Below are 21119 nucleotides of genomic sequence, written 5' to 3'. Positions count from 1 at the left end.
AGGAATGCTGTGCATAGGTTTCACTTCCTGGTTCATCTCTTTGAATGTTCTTATAATTGTTCTTTTGAGTTCTCTGTCTGAGATTTCATCTCATTGCTCTCATTAGATGACCACAGATGAGGGATTTTTGGAGGAGCTATGTTGCCTTGGTTTTCTGTGTTTCCTATGTTACAGATTCGGGGTTTACACATCTGAGGTGTTTGGTTGCTTGTGGATTTTTAAAAGATCTATATTCTTTTATTTGAAATATTTGTAATGTTCAAGTGGGACATGGTCGTGGTAGAGTTGAGGTGCACAGTTCACAGAACAGGTCCTTAGTCCAGGAGTTCAAGGTGCCTGAACTCTATCTTGTCCCCTGAGAAGAATGTTAATTGTAGTTGCTGGATGTTCTCACTATGCAGACTGTGTAGTAGTCAATTAACAACAGTGGCCACTGTGACTTCAATTACTGTTGGAGGGAACAACCAAAGATAGTATGGGATATGCTCAGATTTCAGTTAATAAAAAAAATAGAGATTTGAAATGAGTGAGAATAAGGATAAGTATTAGACTGACTTTGAAAAGTTATAGAAATAGGGTGTGTAAAATATCTGGGAGGGAAAAGTTGAGATTTTAGAGATGGTTAAAGCTACTGAAAGTTGTAATTAAGAAGTGAAGAGAGGAAGGGACAGGATGACAGAAAGAAGGAAAGACGTGGGGATCCTAGGGGACCTATGCGGGTGGAAGACATGGTGAAGGATGCATTAGACTAGAGCAGGTATGTGGGTAGAAGGTATGGTAAATAATGCATTAGACTAGAGCGGTGGAAAACACGCACCACACACTAAAAACTAAGTGAGCAATACACAAGCAGAGCTCAAGTGGAGAGTAACTAACAGGAAAGGTCCCATGACAACTCTAACGTCTCAGGCTATTTCCAAGGCTACTGGTTGCTCTCCACAAACTGATAGTAAGGCCCCACTGATGAAGACAGCGCTTACAACTAGTGCCTACCTAGAGCCTTTACCTCTACCGACCCGTGTTCACAGTACTGGAAGGTGCTCTGCATGCTACTGGAGGAACAAGATCAACACAAACCCAGTTACAAACCCCGAGGTCTACAACAGTGACCTGCCGGCATGACACACTGCTGGAACAGTGGCGCAGACACTACGGGCATAAGTAGCCACTCTCTGACTGGATTTAAGGCCCACGCCATGAAATGGAACCCATGCCTGACACTGCTTGGATGGCTAAGAACCTGAGCAGATAGGCCATGGACCTAGGAGAAAACTAAATACTATTGTTCTGCTTAAAGGAACTCAGCAATAAATTAACTCCTGGCATTCTGCTCTACCCATTGTCAGAGAAGCTTCCTATTGCAGCAGATAGGAACTAAAACAGACACACAACTGGACAGTGTGCAGAGAGTGAGAGCTTTTGGAACACTCAGTCATAAAGGGGAAGTCCTCGTCCAACGCCTCCTCTCAGAGATCGAGGAACTAGGCAGAAGCGGAGGCAGAAAGATCGTAAGAGCCAGAGGAAATGGAGGACTCCCCTGAAACAGTGTCTTCTAGACACAACAGGACTGATGCACATGTAGACTCACCAGTCCTGGCAGCGTGCACAGGGCCTGTGAATGCTTACAACAGATGGGGTCCTAGCCCCTAGATGGGGTGGGCCGGGGGCTGGCTCCTAACCAAGAAGCTATCTGCAACTGACACTTGCAAAGGAAAAATTAATTCTCTCCAATGGAGTCTCACTGGGTATATTAACCCGTATAAGGGTAGGCTGGGCCCTCCAGTAGATGGCCAACACAAAACAAACTCAATCATATTTTTGCAGACTTTTGCCTCGTATTGCTTTGTTTGGACATTTTTTTCTTTGTCTTACTGGCCTTTTGCTGGTATATTATGGTTTCAAATATTGTGTGTTTTTAATGGATTTTAATGGCTACGTGTGTGTGTTTCTTGTGCTTTTTCTTTTTATTATGGTTTGTTTGTTTGTTTTGTTGTTTGCCTCTCTCTCTCTCTCTCTCTCTCTCTCTCTCTCTCTCTCTCTCTCTCTCTGTGTGTGTGTGTGTGTGTGTGTGTGTGTAAGGGGGGAGGGAAAGAGAGAGAAAGGTGTGGAGTTGGGGAGGATATGGGAGGAGTTGGGGGAAGGGAAACTGTGATCAGAATATGTTGTATAAAAATGTTTTTCAATAAAAAATAAATAAAAAGAAAACTTGAACCAAACTGTTGACACAGATGTGCTAAGTTGAAAGATGAAGTTCTAGATCCTTCTGGCTCTAGGAGCCTTCATCTGGTGCTGTGTGCAATAGGCACAAACAGGAACCATGGTCTCCGCAGCTGCCGTTCAGTGGGGTTCTGGTGTATCGTATCGGGAAGAGGGCATTTCAAACCCTTCCCCGGGCAGTTCCTTTAGACCCCTGCACTCCGCCTTTGCCGCCCCCCCCCTCCCCGGTCCTGTAGGTCAGATATACACGGGCAGCAACACTTCCTGGCACTTTCTGCTTTGCTTCAGGCAGCCAGATTTGGGTTGGGGCTCAGCTTCCAGGGGGACTTTCCAGTGGTCTCTGATTCTCAACCCTCCTGCCTCTTCCTGCAGAGACCTACCCTGGCTTAGTAAGTTCATTTCTAGACCTTGTCTCTTGCAGTCTTAGGCACATACTGTGCATTATTTTGACTGTTTTCTTCCACTGAGTTCCAGTGGTGAGGCTTCTAGTCTGCCATCTTATCCAGAAGTCTGTGCCTTACTTTTTGAAGCAGGGTCTCTTCCTGAACCTGGCTTGGCTGACAAGTAAATCTCAAGGACCCTCTCTGTGTCTGCCTCTCCAGCTCTGGGATTACAGGCCAGAATCTCTGTGCACAGTTTTTCATGTGGATGTTGAAGATTCAAACTCAGCTCCCCATGCTGGGGCAACAAGCATTTTACCAACAGGGCATCTCCTTGGACCTGTTCCTCCTTTTTCCATGAAAGAGCGAGCATCAACAGGCAAGAGCCTGAGGGCACCGCAGATGCTCTGAGGAAGATGGTTAATGGCTGCTGTGCTAGGAGGACAGAATTTCCATAACAGGAACAAATAACAAGTATACCCATACCACTCAGGAGTACAGAAAAAAGACTATCCTCTCTCTCTCTCTCTCTCTCTCTCTCTCTCTCTCTCTCTCTCTCCTCTCTCTCTCATCTATCATCTATCTATCTATCTATCTATCTATCTATCTATCTATCTATCTATCATCACCACAAGGAGGGAAGTAGGCATGTGATAGGGTCACAAGTCCAGGGCTGCTGGGCTGACAGAATCCAAAGTTACCTGATGGGGGAGTATTAGAATAGTTTCACAGTTGCCTCACATTGGCCCAACCTAGCTGGATCCTTATTGTCTCTCACTCTTATGAAATGAAGCAATAAGGGGCCCAGAATTGGAGAAGGGAGCTCCCTGTGGCACAGTCAAGTTCATAAGGGAGTTGACAAATGACCACTGCCACCACTACAACTCTCAGGGACCAGAGAAACATGTCCTTGCTTGGACAGAGACACATCTCGGTCTACCATGCCATCCACAAGGGAGGTTAGTGATTAGTAGTCTTGGATCCCTGGTAGTGGATTTCTCTACGGATGCAGTAAGCCAGATCAAGCCAAATCAAACGTCCATGTTAAATAAGCAAAGCACCCTTGGGTGACTCTCAGGTGCCGGCCAGAAGTGGGGCAGGAGAGGGAGGAGGAGAAGTCACATGGCAGGTCTAGGGACCAGAGCTTAAATACCCTGTAGACTCAGTCTCGAGCAGCTCAAGTGGAGGAGCTGCTGCTTGGCAGGCTTCCTGAGAAGGGCAGGGTTTGGAATGGTGGGCAGTGAGGCCAAGGGGAGCTTTCAATTGAACAGGTAGAAGCAGGGAATTCACATACTGACTGCCTCCCATCACTGGATGACTGAGGAGGTTTCTTGGTGCTTCAGCTTATAGGATGTGCTGCAACAACTAGAGAAAGACCTCCAAGTAAGGTATGCAGGGGAGGTGGATGGAAGAAAATATGCAGGGACTGTATGCAGTTCCTTGGGATGTATTAGCAAACACATGTGTGCACTACATGGTCTGAAGAATGATCTACTATAGCCCCCCCCCCCCATGTGTATGGGTTGTTTTGCTTGCATGTATGTCTGTGCAGCATTTGTATGCCCGGTACCTCAGAGGCCAAAATAGTGCATCAGATCCCCAGAAACTGGAGTTACAGACAGTTGTGAGAGGTCATGTGGGTGTGCTGGGAGTTGAACCCAGGTCCTCTGCAAAAGCAGCCAGTGTGATGAACTACTGAGACATCTCCCCAGCCCCCATACTTTCAGTTTTGAATGAGTTTATTGAGTATATAGCAAACCAAAGTAAAAGAGTAAATAGCAAGTGGTGTGTAGATAAATAGATAAATAAATAAATATCATCAAATTGACTGCTCAAAGAATCAGGCAGACACCATTGAGAGAAGTCCCTTTAAGGCAGCCAGCTGCAGTTCCCAGTACACTGAGTCCTGGGAAGAGCAGAGTTCCCTGAGTGAGGCTTCCAAGTAGAGGAACAAATAACAGTGGAAAGACGGCACCACCGAGGCAGGAGCTTACAAACACCTAGCAGAAACTGACAGAGGAAGCTCCTTTAAGGCCCCCAGCTGGAGCTCCCCACTGGGTTTCCAGAAGAGCAAAGTGTCCCCTCAGGCAAGGCTTTCAAAAAAACAAACAAACAAACAAACAAAAATAAAACAAACAAACAAACAAACAAAACCCCCAAACAACAACAGATACATAGGCCATCAGAAACTGACTGGGGAAGTTGAGGCAGGCAGCTAGAGTTTCTTACTGAGGGAGCTGCCTCCCCGATGCTGAACTGCCCTTGGGTGAACTTCTGGCTTCTCTGTCCGCAGCTCTCTCACATCATGGGGTAAACAAGAGTAACACTTATTGTCAGTGCTCACCCTCTATTGTCAGTGCTCACCCTCTATTGTCAGTGCTCACCCTCTATTGTCGTCAGTGCTCACCCTCTATTGTCGTCAGTGCTCACCCTCTATTGTCAGTGCTCACCCTCTATTGTCAGTGCTCACCCTCTATTGTCAGTGCTCACCCTCTATTGTCAGTGCTCACCCTCTATTGTCAGTGCTCACCCTCTATTGTTGTCAGTGCTCACCCTCTATTGTCAGTGCTCACCCTCCTCTATTGTCAGTTCTCACCCTCTATTGTCAGTGCTCACCCTCTATTGTCAGTGCTCACCCTCTATTGTCAGTGCTCACCCTCTATTGTCAGTGCTCACCCTCTATCTGCTCTCAAGGGTGCGACGCGTTTACTCTTAAGCTGTCTTGCTGATCTCTTTCCTCCCTGTCATCGGGTGGAGGCCGCCCAGCCCTAGACAAGGGTCTTTGAAGGACACTTTGAGGCAAACATGCTTTGGTCTGAAGTAGTATTACAGGGTGTTGTGGTTTGAATAGGAATGGCCCCCAGAGACTAAAGTGTTTGAATACTTGCTCCACACGGAGTGGCACTGTTAGGAGGTGTGGCTTTGTTGGAGGAAGTGTGGTACTAGGGGGTGGACTTTGAGCCAGTTCTCTTCCGCTGCCTGAGGATCCAGAGGTAGAACTCTCCAGCACCATGTCTGCCTGCACACCATCATGCTTCCTACCATGACAATAATGGACTAAACTTCTGAAACTGTAAGCCAGCCCACATTAATTGTTTTCCTTTATAAAAGTTGCCATGGGTATGGTGTCTCTTCACAGCAATAGAAACCTTAACTAAGACAGAGGGCAACCTTAATTCCAGAACCAGCTTCTCTGTGAGCTCAAACATGTGGCAATTTACTAATATAATGTATATTATAATTATATGGTTATATAAACCATCTAAGCTCAACAAGGAAGATGAGGGAGATGAATGGAACACACCCAGCCCTTTGGTGCATCCCCCACAACTTTAATGTAATTAAACTCAATGGCAGAACCAAAACTACACCAGTAGGAGTTTGGAGACATCAAAGGAAGGCCATCAGTGGTCCAGCACTGTAGTAACTAACAAAGGAGACTGTACATCCCAGAGGTAATACTAAGATCTCCACACCCATAGACAGGGAAAGGGAACTGGAAAGCACAAGTCCACTGCCCAATGGGGATGTTTAGACTGCAGAAGCTGCAGAGAGGGGTTGGCCATCACTTGTTGGAACAGGTAGTTGCAGATTTTTTGCAGATCCATAATTTCATTTCTTCACATTTGGCATCATTCCAGCCATCATTTCTGAATTCCACACAGTCTTGTCCCCCAATGTTGTTGGGCTGTCCTTTATTCCAATACTTCTCAAGGCTGCAAAGACCATTCACAATTATAAAAAACATGAGAAAATCAGCAGCATTCCTATATATGAAAGACAACATGTATAAGAAAACATGTTGCCGGGCGGTGGTGGCGCACGCCTTTAGGCCCAGCACTCAGGAGGCAGAGCTAGGCGGATCTCTGTGAGTTTGAGGCCAGCCCGGTCTCCAAAGCGAGTTCCAGGAATGGCGCAAAACTGCACCGAGAAACCCTGTCTCGAAAAACCAAAAAAAAAAAAAAACATGTTTCGCTGAGAAAGAAATCAGGGAAACAATCCCATTCACAGTAGTCTGAAAATACCTGGGAATAAACCTAACCAAGGGAGCTAAAGACTTCTACAATGAAAACCTTAAAAACCCAGAAGAAATTGAAGAAGACATCAAATGATAAAGAGACCTCCTACACTCAGGAGACCGTTGTGAAAATGATCACAGCAACCTCCAGGGTTAGTGTGATCCCCACCAAAATGCCAACACAATTCTTCATGGAGATGGAAGTATTAAATTTCATATGGAAGCACAAAAGACCCAGGATGATCAAAACAATCCTGAACATTGGAATTGCTGCTGGAGGTATCAGCTCTCTTCATTCCAAGGCATACTATAGAGATGTAGCAATAAAGACAGCATGGTACTAGCATAAAAACAGACGTGTCGATTGGTGGAATTGAACTAAAGATCCAGAGATGAATTCTTGCTTCTAAGCTACCTGATATTTTTTACAACATAGGAGAAAGGACTGCTTCCACACCGTCACCTGCACTCTATGAACCCTGCTTCATAGCTCCTGGAAACTGGGTGCTTTCATAGATTCCCTCCACATGCGTGGCAGACATGCCCTGTACTGGATTCGTGATATTCTTAGGTCTGCTCTTGTCCCACAGAGCACACAGCTATGAGATACAACCATACAATGTAAACTTCACAGACCCAGTCGTCACCTACACTGGGCTCGTGTACTCTGGGTCAATACACAGTAGTCGAGGGCTAAATACTGAACGACCAGGGACAATGTCTGCACTCTAGAACTCACCACCATGTTACCTACATCTAAGTTCTCCTACCCAGCCTTGGTACTCCTTCCCGTGACATCTAATACAGGCTCTTGCCCACAGCTCCTCTTCCCTCCGCATCCCCACTAGCCTTGGTCCTCCCCCACATGTGATGAATGTTCCTTCTCTTAGGAAGATCTGTGAGTATAACATGCTATCTTTTCATGTGTGTGTGCATATGTATGTATGATGCATACATGCATGTGTGTATTGTGTATACATGCATGAGTGCATGCATGTGTGATGTGTCTCTGTGTGTCCATGTACGTGCATGTATGCATATGTATGCGTGTGATGTGAGTGTATGTATGTGTACATGCATGAGTATGTGATATGTGTATATATGTGTGTGTGTCTGTGTCCTCAGGAGCCATCCATCGTTTTGTCTGAGGTCTCCTACTGGCTTGGAGCCACCAGACTAGGCTGGTTGACCCATGAGTCCCTGCAATTCACCTTTCTCTGCCTCCCCGGAGTTGGGATTACAAGCACACACCACCACGTCCAGCTCTTTAAAAACAAACAGATATGAACTTTAGAGATCAAACTCGGGTCCTTCCTCATGCTTGTGCTCCAAGCAGTTGACAACTGAGCCGTCTCCACAGTCCAATATTCTACCCTTTAAATGCTGTAATCCGTGGCCTGGGGGCCTTACTTATCAAGTGGTCTATGATTATATATGTGGACTACCCACACAGACTACAAACTCCTCCTCCAGCTCTCATGGTGGAACTTCTGTCTTGTCTGAACATCATGCCCTTCTTTCTCCACCTAGACTCTTATGTCTAGAGAGTCAGAGGATGTGGTGAGAGAGTGTGTGTGGGGGAACTGGAAGGACAGTACAAGTCAGACACATCCCTCCCTCCCGTTCAGGGTGTTCCCTTTCCCGGGACTACCTGTCTGACAGAGGTGAGCCATCCAGCCAGTACCATGCACCTTCCTTGTTCAGGTCTGACAGCCCCATCCAGGTGTAGCCATTTTTCTTGGAAGTCTGCTGCAGGAAGCGCTGGAGGGGGAGAGAAGGAGTCAGGTGGTAGTATTCCCCCCCCCCAGCTTGTGTCTCTTCCCCCAAGGCCTCATGTTCATCAACAGATTGCAAAGCATTTGTCTTTTTGGTCAATCAATCATTTTAGTTGGGGCGCCCTACAGGAGAGGGCACCTTCCCAGTGGCTACACCCTGAAGAAAATGTCTCTCCGTCCCTCAGCCACTGGTAACTGCTTATGGGAGGCGTGGGGCCTTGGTATCCTCCCATTCTTACCCCTAGTAACTGCCTATCAATCCTCAGGGAGGGGTGGGCTGGATTCAGTGTTTGACAGCATTATTCGGAGGCTATGGAAACTGGAAAGCGTGGCTTAGACGGAGGGGTTAGACCACAGTGGCAGTGTCTTTGGAGGAGAGTCTTGTCCCTGGTCCCCTCTCTCTGTCTTTCTGCTCCTGGCTGCCACGGGGTAGAAAGCTTTCTTCTGCTATGCCTTCACACTATATTTCTGCCTTGCCACAGCAGTGGGTCCGGCTGACTGTGGACTGAAGCCGCTGAACTCTGAGACAGATTTTCCTCCCTGGGGCTGTTCTCAGATATTTTGTCACAGCAGTGGAGCTAATGTGTTCCCCGATCTCTTGGCAGCAGGATCTGCTTGGAATAGTTATTTATTTATCTATTTTTTTTTCATTTTACATACCAACCACAGTTCCCCCTCCCTCCCCTTCTCCCACCCCCCTCACCCCCCATCCACTCCTCATAGGCGGTTAGGCCTCCCTTGGGGAGTCAACACAGACTGGCCTACAAGGTGGGGTGGGACCAAGCCCCTCCCCCCTGCATCAAGGCTGAGCAAGGTGTCCCTCCATAGGGAACGGGCTCCAAACAGCCAGTTCCTGTATGTGGGATAAGTCCTGGCCCTTCTTCCAGGATGCTTGGAATCGTTTACCCCTTTCATAGTTCTAGTGCGCCAGGTCGGGAGCCCCCATGTGCTCTCAGCAGTTCACTTCTTTTTCTTTGTCACAGGTCTCATGGCCTAAAACTCATGTAGCTGAGGATGGCCTTAAACTCGTGATTCTCCTGCCTCTGCCTCCCGAGGGCTGGGATGACAGGTGTGCATTACCACCTGGCTTATGTGACTCTGAGGATTGAGCCCAGGGTTCCCGTACATTAGGCAAACACCCTTCCAGTTGAGCCCCACCCTCAGCCTGGTGTTCTCAGGGGTTCTCAGTCATCTGCACACCTGTGTCCTAGGGGCAGATTGGATCAGACTTATGATGATAGTGTGCACAGCTGGCCGCCCATCACATGCACTTGATGACACTACATGTTTTTCTGTCTTACGCGTCCTGAGTGTGTCCACGTACATTTACTCCAGGCCAGTTTTACCATCCTGGAGCCAGATTGCATCAGTTTGTGACTGGGGGTCATGCAAGTGGTGGCATCTTTTCAGGTCTTCAGTGAGTGACACCTCATTGGCCACTTGAAACCAACCCTTGTGAGAATATTTACACCAAGGAAACTGTAAACAAAACTCATAAGGATTTTTAAAAGACCCCGTCAGACAAGCTGATATGCACTGGCCAGCACACCCACAAAAGTCACTTTCCTTTGCAATGCTCCCCACAGCATTCATTCGTGTTGAGAACTGGTGTATGCCTTTGAAAGGTGCCTGGGGACACCTGTTCATACTCTTCTTTTCACCCTTTCCTAGTAGAGCAAGTAGCCCATTTCCTAGGAGACACCATATGAATAAGCATCTCTGCCCTTGTTGGCCAGCATCCAGAAGAAAGCACCAGAACAGTTAGCCAGTCACACCTGCTCCTCATGACTCCTGACGACGACCAGCTGGGCCCCCATTTCCTGGCAGGCAGTGATGGAGTTGTGCCAGTCTCGTTGTGACTTGGAGAAGAAGTAACAGTTTCCACTGAAGAATGTCCAGTCCCAAGGGCAGCGGCGACAGAGGCTATCTGTTGGTGAAGGTAGATTAGGTTGGACCCATATTTGAATTTTTTTGTTCCTATGTTTACCCAGCTTCAAGACCTCCAGAATGAGGATCCTCCCTTAACACAGTCAAGCCATTCCCTCTCTCCACTCCCTAAGCCCGTTTTCCATTCCAAGAGAGTCCAGGGTATCTGGACCCACCATTCACAGATGACAGAGATGGTTTAATTGAGTGCCTACTGTGTACATGGCTCCCATGCCCACCACGTCTTCCTCATTTTTTATCACTATTCCCAATTCACAGATAAGGAAGTGGAAGCTAGAGATGACCAGTGACTAAAATAAATGACCCCACATGAAGGCCCTCTCAGTCCTGGGACACTTTGTTCTTGCTCACTCACCAACTTCAGACTTCAGCTGGCTCAGGTCCCGGTACATTTTCTCCTGCTTCGTCTGTTCCCACTGCAATTCCTCAGAGCTGGGGATCTTGGAAACTTGACAGAAGAAAAAAGATATTGCAATTATTAAACACCTACTGTGTACCATGGATCGCACTGACACCATATTTGATACCCAGTGTGCTATTTTATCTCATTTAAAGATAAGGCATGCTGATACCCACAAACTCTCTGCTGCTTCTATTCCCTCCCCCATTGAAGTAAACGTGGAGGGCCCCAAGAAGCTGCTAGCAGCTGCTGAAGGCCCCAGGCTACTGCCAGCACCTCTTTTGTTAGACCTGGAGGCCTGAGCTGAAAGGTCACCCAGGAGACCCCCAAATCTCTGAGGTGATCCTGACCTTGGATGACGATGGCCACGAGGAGTCCAGCAAAGAGAATGAGTAACAGCAGCTGCAGCACCAGAGGAATGTGGCCTCGGTCCAGAAACCCTGCAGGGAGAAGGGTGGATGGATGCTCGACTGCCTGGCTCAGGAAACAGACACAGCCTCTTCAGGTCAGAGGCCAGACCCTTAGCTCTACCTCCCCAGGAAGGAGTCCTGGAGTCGGCTTCTGATTAGAGGTCCACATCCATAGCCTGCACCTTCCCAGGCCCCCACTGTCCAGATCTGCAGCTCCAGCCCCCAGGATCCAGGTATTTAGTCTCAACCCTTCACCTTCTCAGGACTCAAGAGTCCAGAGAATCAACCTCTATCTCCCCAGGTCCCAGAGGTGGGATCCAGATCCTCAGTCTTCACCTCCCAGGACCAAATTTCTGCTGGGAGGTACGTGCTTCTCCTCATCCCATGACACTGCTCTGCCTGGGAAACTACTGAACCCTAGAGTTGGTAGGAACCCAAAGCGATTTATCAAGTATCTGTCAGCACCAGTTCTCAGCTGTGACTAGCTGTTTCTTATCTAAGTGGGCAGAGCATTGGCCAGAGCCTGGGTGTGCAGAGACCTGAGCTGACCCTCATCCAAGTTACCTCCCCAAGCTCCCAGACTTCTAGTCTTACCCAGACAACCCATCTGCTGCGCCCTCTCTTCTCTGGAGACACTCACAGTCATCGCTGCTCCTTGCCCAGCACTGCTTGGAACAGCAGCTTTTATCTGCCTCCCACGTTGCCTTACTCTTCGCAGCTACTCTTTCTTAGGAAGAGGAACGAGGAACTGGGTTCCAGCACCGGAAGAGGGTAGAGGAGGGGAAAGACTTTGACACAATATAGCAGGTGCCCCAAGTTCCAAGAACCTCAGAGAGGGGCTGTGTGTGTTCTGGCCTCCATAGCAAAAAGATCTGGTTCACTTATGGAATGGCAAAGCTATAGGATGATTTCCATGGATATAATAACTTGTAATGTAAAATTACTTTATTTTAAATTTGTGTGTGTATACATGTTCATGTGTGGATGCATGTGAGTGCACATATATGTGCATGCATTTGAAGTATGTACACACATATGGAGGCCAGATGGCAACTTTGGATACAATTCTTTAAGTACTATCCATCTTTTTTTATATATAATTTTCTATTAAAATTTTTTTCTTTCCTTTTACAGACCAACCCCTGTTCCCCATCCCTCCTCTTCTCCCCGAACCCACCCGCACCCCCTCCTCATAGAGGGTAAGGCCTCCCTTGGTACTCAACACAGGCTGTTATACCATGTTGGGGACAGACCTAGCTCCTTGAAGCTGGGTAAAGAGGAGGACACTAAGAGGGACATACATGGGAAAGGGAAATGGTTAAGATCTCTTGGGTAAACTGAGAGGGGGGAATAGAGGGGACGGAGTGGGAGGTTGGGAACATGGGGGAGAGACAGGGAGGGAGAGCAATGAAAGAGATCTCTTGACAGAGTACACTGTTAAGGGGATGGGGAGAAAGCTGCAACGAGGGAAAACCCCAGGAACTCACAAGATTGTCCCCAGCTAAGACTCAGCAGTGGTGGAGAGGGTGCCTGAACTAGCCTTCCCCTGCACTCAGATTGGTGTCTACTATCCATTTTCTAAAAAATATTTTTAATGGGGGCTAGAGAGACAGCTCAGCAATTAAGAGTGCTGCTGCTCTTCTAGGAGCAGATTTCAGTTCCCAGCACCAATGTCGGGCAGCTCACAACTACCTGTAACTACAGGCCCAGGGGATCTGACGCCCTCTTCTGACCTCACAAGGGCATTGCACTCAAGTGGCATACACACAGACACACATATACACATAAATAAAAATTAAAAATAAATCTTTTAAAAATGTTTTATCAGCATATGCTAATTTCACATAGCAAGTTTCATTAGAGTATTTGCATCTACGTACACAATGTATTTTCAAAAGATTTGTTTTATTTTTAAGTGTGTGTGTGTGTGTGTGTGTGTGTGTGTGTGTGCATTAAGTGCAGGTAACTGAGGCCAGAGGTCTCAGATTCCCCTGGAGCTAGAGTTACAGGTCATTGCGAGCCATCTGACATGGACCCAGCTCAGGTCGTCTGTAAGAGCACTACATACTCTTAACTGCTGAGCTATTTCCAGACCACAGTATGTTTTGATTATATTTACTTGTTACTTTCTCTTTTCTCCTTCTTGCCCATGCCCTCTCTCTTTCCAGTCACCCCCTTAATATATGTAGGGTGAAAAGGGCCAAGGAAAAACATCCCGACCCTGACTTGGGAACAGGGATTGAAATCTCACCAACCCCTGAGGTCCCTGAGCGCAGAATCCCATCAATCTGTGGGCACAAAACCCCACAAATCCCAAGTCACCCTGAAAAGCTCCGCCCCTCCATGGAACTCTACATAAAGCTCCGAACCTGTTCTGTCTGCTGCCATCTCACCGTAGAGGCAGCCACCCTCCTCCTGGATTCTTCCCTCCCAATAAATCTCTGGGTGATGGACGACCTTCTTTTGCCGGAGTGGAGCAGAGCAGAGAAGTAACAATTTTTGTCAGAGCTGGAGCCCATTTGAGCTCTAACACTTTTGCTGAGGAAACCTTCCCTGAGCAGAGCAGAGTTGTTACGATCCGGGGACGTGAGCAGAACTGTAACAGCTTCGCTGCCGGAGCAGAGTTGTTACATTGGGAAAACCTTTCCCTGGAGCAGGGCTGTAAGCGGCTGCACTTACAGTGACTTTGTGGTGTTCCTTGGCTCCCGACTGCCAGGATCCCTTTCCATCTAAGCTGCAATGCCTGCACAGCCCACAACGTATTTGGATCATATTCACCTGTTACTTTCTCTTTTCCTCTTTCTGTCCATCGCCTCCCTCTTCCCAACCACTCCCTTATACTTTTGTGTGTGTGTGTGTGTGTGTGTGTGTGTGTGTGTGTGTGTCCCAGAGTTCCATTGGGGTTTGCTTACAGAAGACGCAATGGTGAGGGTTTATTACAGGCGCGTGGAAAATCTTAGCAGTGGCTACACCACTGGAGAAAATGTCTCTCCATCACCAACATTTAACTGCATCCTCATGGACACACACACACACACACACACACACACACACACACACACACACACACACAGAAGTACCATGATGACTCAGCCCCAGCTCACCAGTCAGTCCTATGAACAATCTCTTACTGGCCTGAACTCACTAAATAGGAAGCCACCAGCGAGTCCCAGGAATCTGCAGATCCCTTCCCCCTGAGGGCTAGGATTACAAACCAGTGACCATCTGACTTTTTTTTTTTCAATGTGGTTTTGGGAACTGAATTCAGGATTTCATGCTTCTGAGGCAAGCACTTTTTTTTTCTTTACTGAGTCTTCTCTCTAGCCCTAAAGTTCCTTTTGATTTCTTCTTAACCAGTGGCAAAGATGGGGTTTTCAATGTCCCCAGTCATCTCAGAACACTGTGCCCTCTGACACCAGGATATGCTGGTGCCGTAAATCACGGTGATTTCTGCTGACTGGGCCGCTGGGCTGACTCATCACTGTATTTCACTAGTGTATTATTAATGGGTCAGCAAGATGGCTCAGTGGTAAAGGGGCTGATGATGTGTGTTCAGTTGTGGAGACCCGTATAGCAGAAGGAGAGAACCACCTTCTATAAATCATCCTCCAGCCTCCCAAAGCTAAATAAATGTAATAACAATTAAAAAATTACAACAATACACAAATTCATTATGATATTTGGAAACACAATTAGTTTTTATTGGTCCTCCTCCCCTCCCTCCCCATCCCTCCTTCCCACTCCCTCCTCCCCTCACCCCTTCTTCCCCACCCTCCTCCCAACCCTTCTTCTTCACCCTCCTCCCCTCACCCCTTCTTCTCCACCCTCCTCCCCTCACCCCTTCTTCCCCACCCTCCTCCCAACCCTTCTTCTCCACCCTCCTCCCCCACTCCTCCTCCCCCACTCCTCCTTCTCCATGCCCTCCTCCCCCCCACCCCTCCTTCCCCACTCTCCTCCCCCCACCCTCCTTCCCCACTTCCTCCTCCTCCCACCCCTTCTTCCCCACTCTCCTCCCCCCACTCTCCTCCCCCATCCCTTCTTCCCCACTCCCTTCTCCTCCCACCCCTTCTTCCCCACTCTCCTCCCCCCACCCCTTCTTCCCCACTCCCTCCTCCCCCCACTCCCTCTTATCCCCACCCCTCCTTCCCCACTCCGTCCTCCCCCCACTCCCTCTTCTCCCCACCCCTTCTCCCCCACCCCCTCCCCTGATTCCAGGTCACATGCTCTAGTTCTCATACGTCCTCAGTACCTCTTTCTCTCCTCTCCTGCTCTTTTCCAGTTTCATAGTTTTTACCACACTCATAGCCTCATATGCACATTAACTGTTGGGATCCACATGTGTGAGAGGACATGCAGTATTTGTGTTCCTGACTCTGAGTAACCTTAATACTTTCCAGACCCATGCATTATCCTGCAAATTTCATTTCCTATAGCGGAATAAAATTCCACGGTGTATATAAAGTACATCTTCATTATGCATTATGTTAAGTACATCTTCATTATGCATTCCTCTGTTGATGGGCATTTAGGCCGATTCCATCTCCTTGCTGCTGCGAGTAGTGCAGCAATCAACACGAATGAGGGCCTTTTCTAAAGTGCTTGGTATTTTCAATCATTTAACTGGTCTGGCCCACCAAAATGACCACAGTCGGCTCATTTTGAGGAGCACCATGGCAGGTGATGGACCCAAGGTCTCGCAGTCAGAAGTGGTGCAGCAAGAAAGTGGTAGGAAGGGCTCACGAGGCCCCATCCCTCTAGGAGGAGGCAGTTAATAGTTGCTGGGCTCACGCTGCCCCGCCCTCCCTGAGGAGTGATAGGCAGTTAGTGGTTGCGAGGGGAGGGGTTCACAGTGCCCCGCCCTCCCTGAGGAATGATAGGCAGTTAGTGGTTGCCAGGGGGAGGGGCTCACAGTGCCCCGCCCTCCCTGAGGAGTGATAGGCAGTTAGTGGTTGCCAGGGGAGTGGCTCACAGTGCCCCGCCCTCCCTGAGGATTGATAGGCAGTTAGTGATTGCCAGGGGAGTGGCTCACAGTGTCCCGCCCTCCCTAGGATTGATAGGCAGTTAGTGGTTGCCAGGGGAGGGGCTCACAGTGCCCCGCCCTCCCTGAGGATTGATAGGCAGTTAGTGATTGCCAGGGGAGGGGCTCACAGTGCCCTCCCCACTCCCCGAGGATTGATAGGCAGTTAGTGGTTGCCAGGGGAGGAGCTCACAGTGCCCCCCCCTTCCTCCCTGAAGGTTTACAGGCTCCTGGGAGCTGGAGATGGTATAGCCATTGATTAGATGCCCAAGTTCCTATAAGCAACTCCTCACCCGTGTTTTGTAAATAATCCCTACTCATTGTGTTACCCAGAAAAGTACATGAGTGTGGATGGGAGGAAACAAGAGGATCTGCAAGAGTGGGGAGGGCACAGGGGAGGGCAAGGGGGGGAAATGCAATCAAAACGTGTTACATGGCAGGATGTGGTATCCAACGCCTTTAATTCCAGGACCTAGGAAGCAGAGGCAGGAGGATCTCTGTGAGCTTGAGGCCAGCCTGGTCTACAGAGTGAGTTCCAGGACAGCCAGGGCTACACAGAGAAACCGTGTCTCAAAAAAACAAACACAAAATGCATTATTTACATATGAAAAAAGGCCCTGATAAAAGCCACTATTGTGTATAATTAATATATCCTAAGAAAACATTTAAAAAGAAAACTGTCCTAAGGATGATGAATTTTTGTTTCTAAAGGTCACAGCGTTAGGGACATGAGGATGGGGCTGAGGACACATCTTTCAGCTGCAGTGTGACTGCATTGTACAGGGCATGCGTTGAGGACTCAGCTGTGGTGTGAGCTGGCACAGTTGCTCCTGGGACTCCAGCCTGGTCTCTGCTCTGGCACAGATACAGTAGGGGACCCTGAGGTCTTGCCACATATCTGTTGGGGTAGTGATACACAATTCTAAACTTGCCGCTGGAAGTCATTCTTTGAAAACAGGGCCATGCAATGGCATGTTACTTCACCCAGCTACTCTGCTGCAGTGGAAATGTTTCGAAACCCCGGAAAAAATATCCTAGTTTGTTTTCATGGAGTGCATTTGATTCAAAGGACATCACACAATCTTAAGGAGGAAACAAAAAGCTGCCTAGGTTATTTAGCATGGTCCTGTGTTGGGAAATCCCATGTGGCCATCAGTAAGTGACCAGAAAAGAAATAGTTCCTTGGCAGAGTGAAGATACACAGCCGTGAGAAAGATCCTGATGAAGGCAATGGCATGTGCAGATCTCCCAAAAGAGTGAAGCATTCAGAAATAAATCCTCCAGGAGCAGAGAGGTGACCCGGCCAGTAAAGGGCTTGCTGTGCAAACACAAGTACCCAAGTTCAAGCCCCACAACCTTTGTTTAAGAAAAAAAAAAAAAGGCCGGGCGTTGGTGGCGCACGCCTTTAATCCCAGCACTCGGGAGGCAGAGCCAGGCGGATCTCTGTGAGTTCGAGGCCAGCCTGGGCTACCAAGTGAGCTCCAGGAAAGGCGCAAAGCTACACAGAGAAACCCTGTTTCGAAAAACCAAAAAAAAAAAAAAAAAAAAAAAAAAAAAGAAAAAAAAAAAAAAAGCCAGACATGGTGGTGAGGATTTACAATCCGTAGGGAGGCACAGACAGGCAGACCCCCAGGGCTTGTTAGTGAGCCTGTCAGGGCTCCATGGCCTCTCAGAAGACAACAACAGACCCTGTGTCAGTGAAGAAGGAGGTTTGTGAAGTGGGAGTGGGATGGCTCAGTGGGTGAAGGCATTTGCGGCCAAGTCTGTGACCTACTTTGGCATGTGCTGGCCCCTTTCCCCCAGTAAACAAGTAATTGTAAAAAGGTTTTTAGAGAGGTGGACAGTTCCTTAAGAATGGCACCCTAGGTTGTCCTCCAGCTTCCTTACACATATACATACATGCATCCACACATGTGCACCTATATGCACATACGCATATAGGTATACACACCCACTAAAAGAAACTTAGATGAGTAGTTTTTACTTTTACGCTAGCTAGCTAGTGTGTGTGTGTGTGTGTGTGTGTGTGTGTGTGTGTGTGTGTGTGTGCGCGTGTGTGCAATATGAGTGTCTTGGGGAGATATTCAAATGCCTGATAAGTGCCTTTAGACACAGAGGAAAGAGGACCAGTGAGTGGGTTGGTTCAGAAAGGAGCCAACACAAAGTTACCTCCAGGAATGAGAAAAGGGTACCATGGTGATGGGAGCCATGAGTCACACTCCAGGTAGGAGGCATTGCGAAAGTAACAGTTCATTATATCTGAGAAAACAGGAGTGGAGCCTCAAAAGGAGGAGCGGTGTTCTGTAAATCCTGGGAGGAGGTGCATTAAGAAAGATAGCATAGCCGGGTGGTGGTGGCGCACACCTTTAATCCCAGCACTCAGGAGGCAGAGGCAGGCGGATCTCTGTGAGTTCGAGGCCAGCCTAGTCTACAGAGTGAGTTCCAGGAAAACAAAACAAAACAACAACAACAACAAAAAGATAGCATAAAGTAAGAGGTAGGTAGCCATCATGGACAGGATGGTGGGGAGGCCCAGGGCACCAGAACCGCCTCTGAGTTTGCCATTCCCATCATTTCAGTGGACATCCGGGAAGATGGAAGGAAGTTTGGGGGTGCTTGGATGAATGCCAGCAGCATGGGGAAGTCTGAGGGTGCAATGGTGCTTGGGGACTAGTAGTATTGGGGACCCCCAAAGAACCATGTGGGTGTTGTCGTCTCCGCTTGGCCAGTGGCCAATCAAGCACGGGCCAGTCCATCGTGTGGATGGAAGCTCCCAGAAGGAAAGAAATAAAGAGAGAGAGAGAGACATGGGGGACTGTACCTCTTGTTAAAGATTCTACAAGGTCAAATGACAGAATTTTGAAATTATGGAGAATTAAAATGTTCCAGACCAGGGATGGAGAGATGGCCCAGCAATTAAGAGCACTGACTGCTCTTCCAGAGGACCAGGGTTCAATTCCCAGCACCCACGTGGCAGCTCACAACTGTCTGTAACTGTCCAGTTTCAGGTGATCTGACACCTTCACAACAACGCACATAAAATAAAGTTAAATAAGTTATTTTTCAAAATGTTTTAGACCAGAGCCAAATTATGTTGGGCAATTTTTAGTCTCTTTATGTGTTGTCCACTTCCCACGCCTGTGTCTGACCTAACACGGTGGTGACTAACCTTACAGTGTATTGTTAGCAGATCACTCACTTCCATCATCCCCAAAGCCAAGGACATCACCACACGGCACCTGAAATCTGCAATGAGGTTCTCCTGATTTACTGTGACCTGCCCACCCATGGCCCCCACAAATGCATTTGGCAAATACTTTGATTTATGATTTTGTTATATAACTAATAAAACTTACATAGCCATTTCCACGGTAGAAGATAGACTCCAGGGAAAGCTGAATGCGTGTTCCCAGGCCATTTGTTCATGCCTCACTCCAGAATGAGCCATTTCTTTTTCTTCTTTAGATGAGAATTGTGCTTTTTACACCAACAAAGGTCAGGGGACAACTCCCTGTCAGGATCTGCTTGTCTCCCATCCTCGGTGCTGGGTTGCTGAGGAGGATCTGCACTGGCCTCTCAAGTTTAGCCATCTTAAAAGTGTTGGCTCCTAGCCGGGCGGTGGTGGCGCACGCCTTTAATCCCAGCACTCGGGAGGCAGAGGCAGGCGGATCTCTGTGAGTTCGAGGCCAGCCTGGGCTACCAAGTGAGTTCCAGGAAAGGCGCAAAGCTACACAGAGAAACCCTGTATCGAAAAACCAAAAAAAAAAAAAAAAAAAAAGTGTTGGCTCCTAGGGTAGCTGCTGGCCAGTGTGTGTGTCTTTATGCCACTAATAAATTCAGCTAACACCCAGAGAGCAGCAGAGAGGGTACGGCTCTCCCCACTCCTGCTGTAGAAATCTGGGGAAAGCGGGCCGAAGGGGCAGACGGGAGAGGCCCCCGTTGTGCGGAGCAGGAACAAGGGCGAGAGAGCACCCACTGGCTGCAAGCCCCAGCTTCTACAGACCCCACATGAGCAACCCCTGAAGCAAGCAGTAAGGCTCTTGTACTCCAAGGCAAAGAATTGGACATGTGGTTAGAAGGAGGGGAGGAGAGTGTGGGAGCTCACAAAGGTTTCCTAGTGAGATCTGAGCTTGCTTTACACAGCACGGCTGCATTAGGGGATGGCTTGACCACATGCATGGTCACCAGGTGTCTGGGGTGGTCTGCACTTGGCTGTGCCACCCCTTGGCATTCCCATAGAAGTGGTAGAGACAGAAGGGGCTGGTGGGTTTTGACCCAGGCCCTCCCGAGGCTATCTTATGTTTCTAACTGTCTCTCTCCTCTGCACTTTTATCTACATATTCCTCATTTCTCCCCGCTCCAGAGTACCCTGTGGGGTAAAGAGGGAGCTGGTCTCCCTCAGGAGAGTCGATTAAGAAAGGGGAAGCACTCACGGGAGTGGGACAGCCCTAAGGTGCTCGCGGTCCTTCACAGGTCATTGCACAGCTGCCCCTCTGTCTCTGGGCTTTTCTTAGGCATGCTCTGTCACTTGTAGCCCACGTGTGGAAGGGTGTCCAGTGGCTTTTTTGTGTCAATCTTTAGGCTGCTGCCTCTAGTCCTTAATTTCTGAAAGTTCTTTCCTGTGGGGGCCAAGGGCAACACTGAGACAGATTGTCTTTTTGAATAAGAAATTTATTAGCAGAGTTATTAATGCCAAGAGAAGACAGACAGACAGATGACAGTATGAGAGTTGAGGCCTGAACCCTATGGATAGGCAGGCAGACAGCGTGGAAGGGGTTCTAAGGATGATTCAGACCCATGAATCAGAGTGGGCTCATTTCTCATGAATCTCAGAGGAAGGTAGAAGATTGAGCAGTTAGTTTGTCTCTGACTCCCCACCCAGTGGCAAGGGAGGTGGGAAGACGGGAATTCCAGTGTAGGAGGAGGTATCTCCATCACTCCCCCCCCCCATGTCT

At 48.3% G+C, this 21119-nt stretch overlaps 1 protein-coding gene across 2 annotated transcripts; it reads right to left on the bottom strand.

Moving 5' to 3' along the window:
* Positions 1 to 5908: 5908 nt before the first annotated feature.
* Positions 5909 to 13550, bottom strand: LOC102917889 (CD209 antigen-like protein E). 2 transcript variants are annotated; one of them, XM_076560091.1, is made up of 6 exons: positions 13517 to 13550; positions 11088 to 11177; positions 10693 to 10785; positions 10166 to 10317; positions 8267 to 8376; positions 5909 to 6313 (listed from the first exon to the last, which is right to left on the bottom strand). In XM_076560091.1, the coding sequence occupies exons 1-6, from the start codon at positions 13533 to 13535 to the stop codon at positions 6163 to 6165; spliced, it is 615 nt and encodes a 204-aa protein (XP_076416206.1). In that variant the 5' UTR covers positions 13536 to 13550; the 3' UTR covers positions 5909 to 6162. The 2 variants fall into 2 exon arrangements, with proteins under 2 accessions (XP_076416206.1, XP_006970223.3); XM_006970161.4 differs by lacking the exon at positions 13517 to 13550 and adding an exon at positions 11742 to 11900.
* Between the last annotated feature and the right edge of the window lie 7569 nt (positions 13551 to 21119).

This window comes from Peromyscus maniculatus, chromosome 23 (assembly GCF_049852395.1).
Source record: "Peromyscus maniculatus bairdii isolate BWxNUB_F1_BW_parent chromosome 23, HU_Pman_BW_mat_3.1, whole genome shotgun sequence".
Classification (NCBI taxonomy): domain Eukaryota; kingdom Metazoa; phylum Chordata; class Mammalia; order Rodentia; family Cricetidae; genus Peromyscus; species Peromyscus maniculatus.
This window is presented reverse-complemented; position numbering and strand designations above follow the sequence as displayed.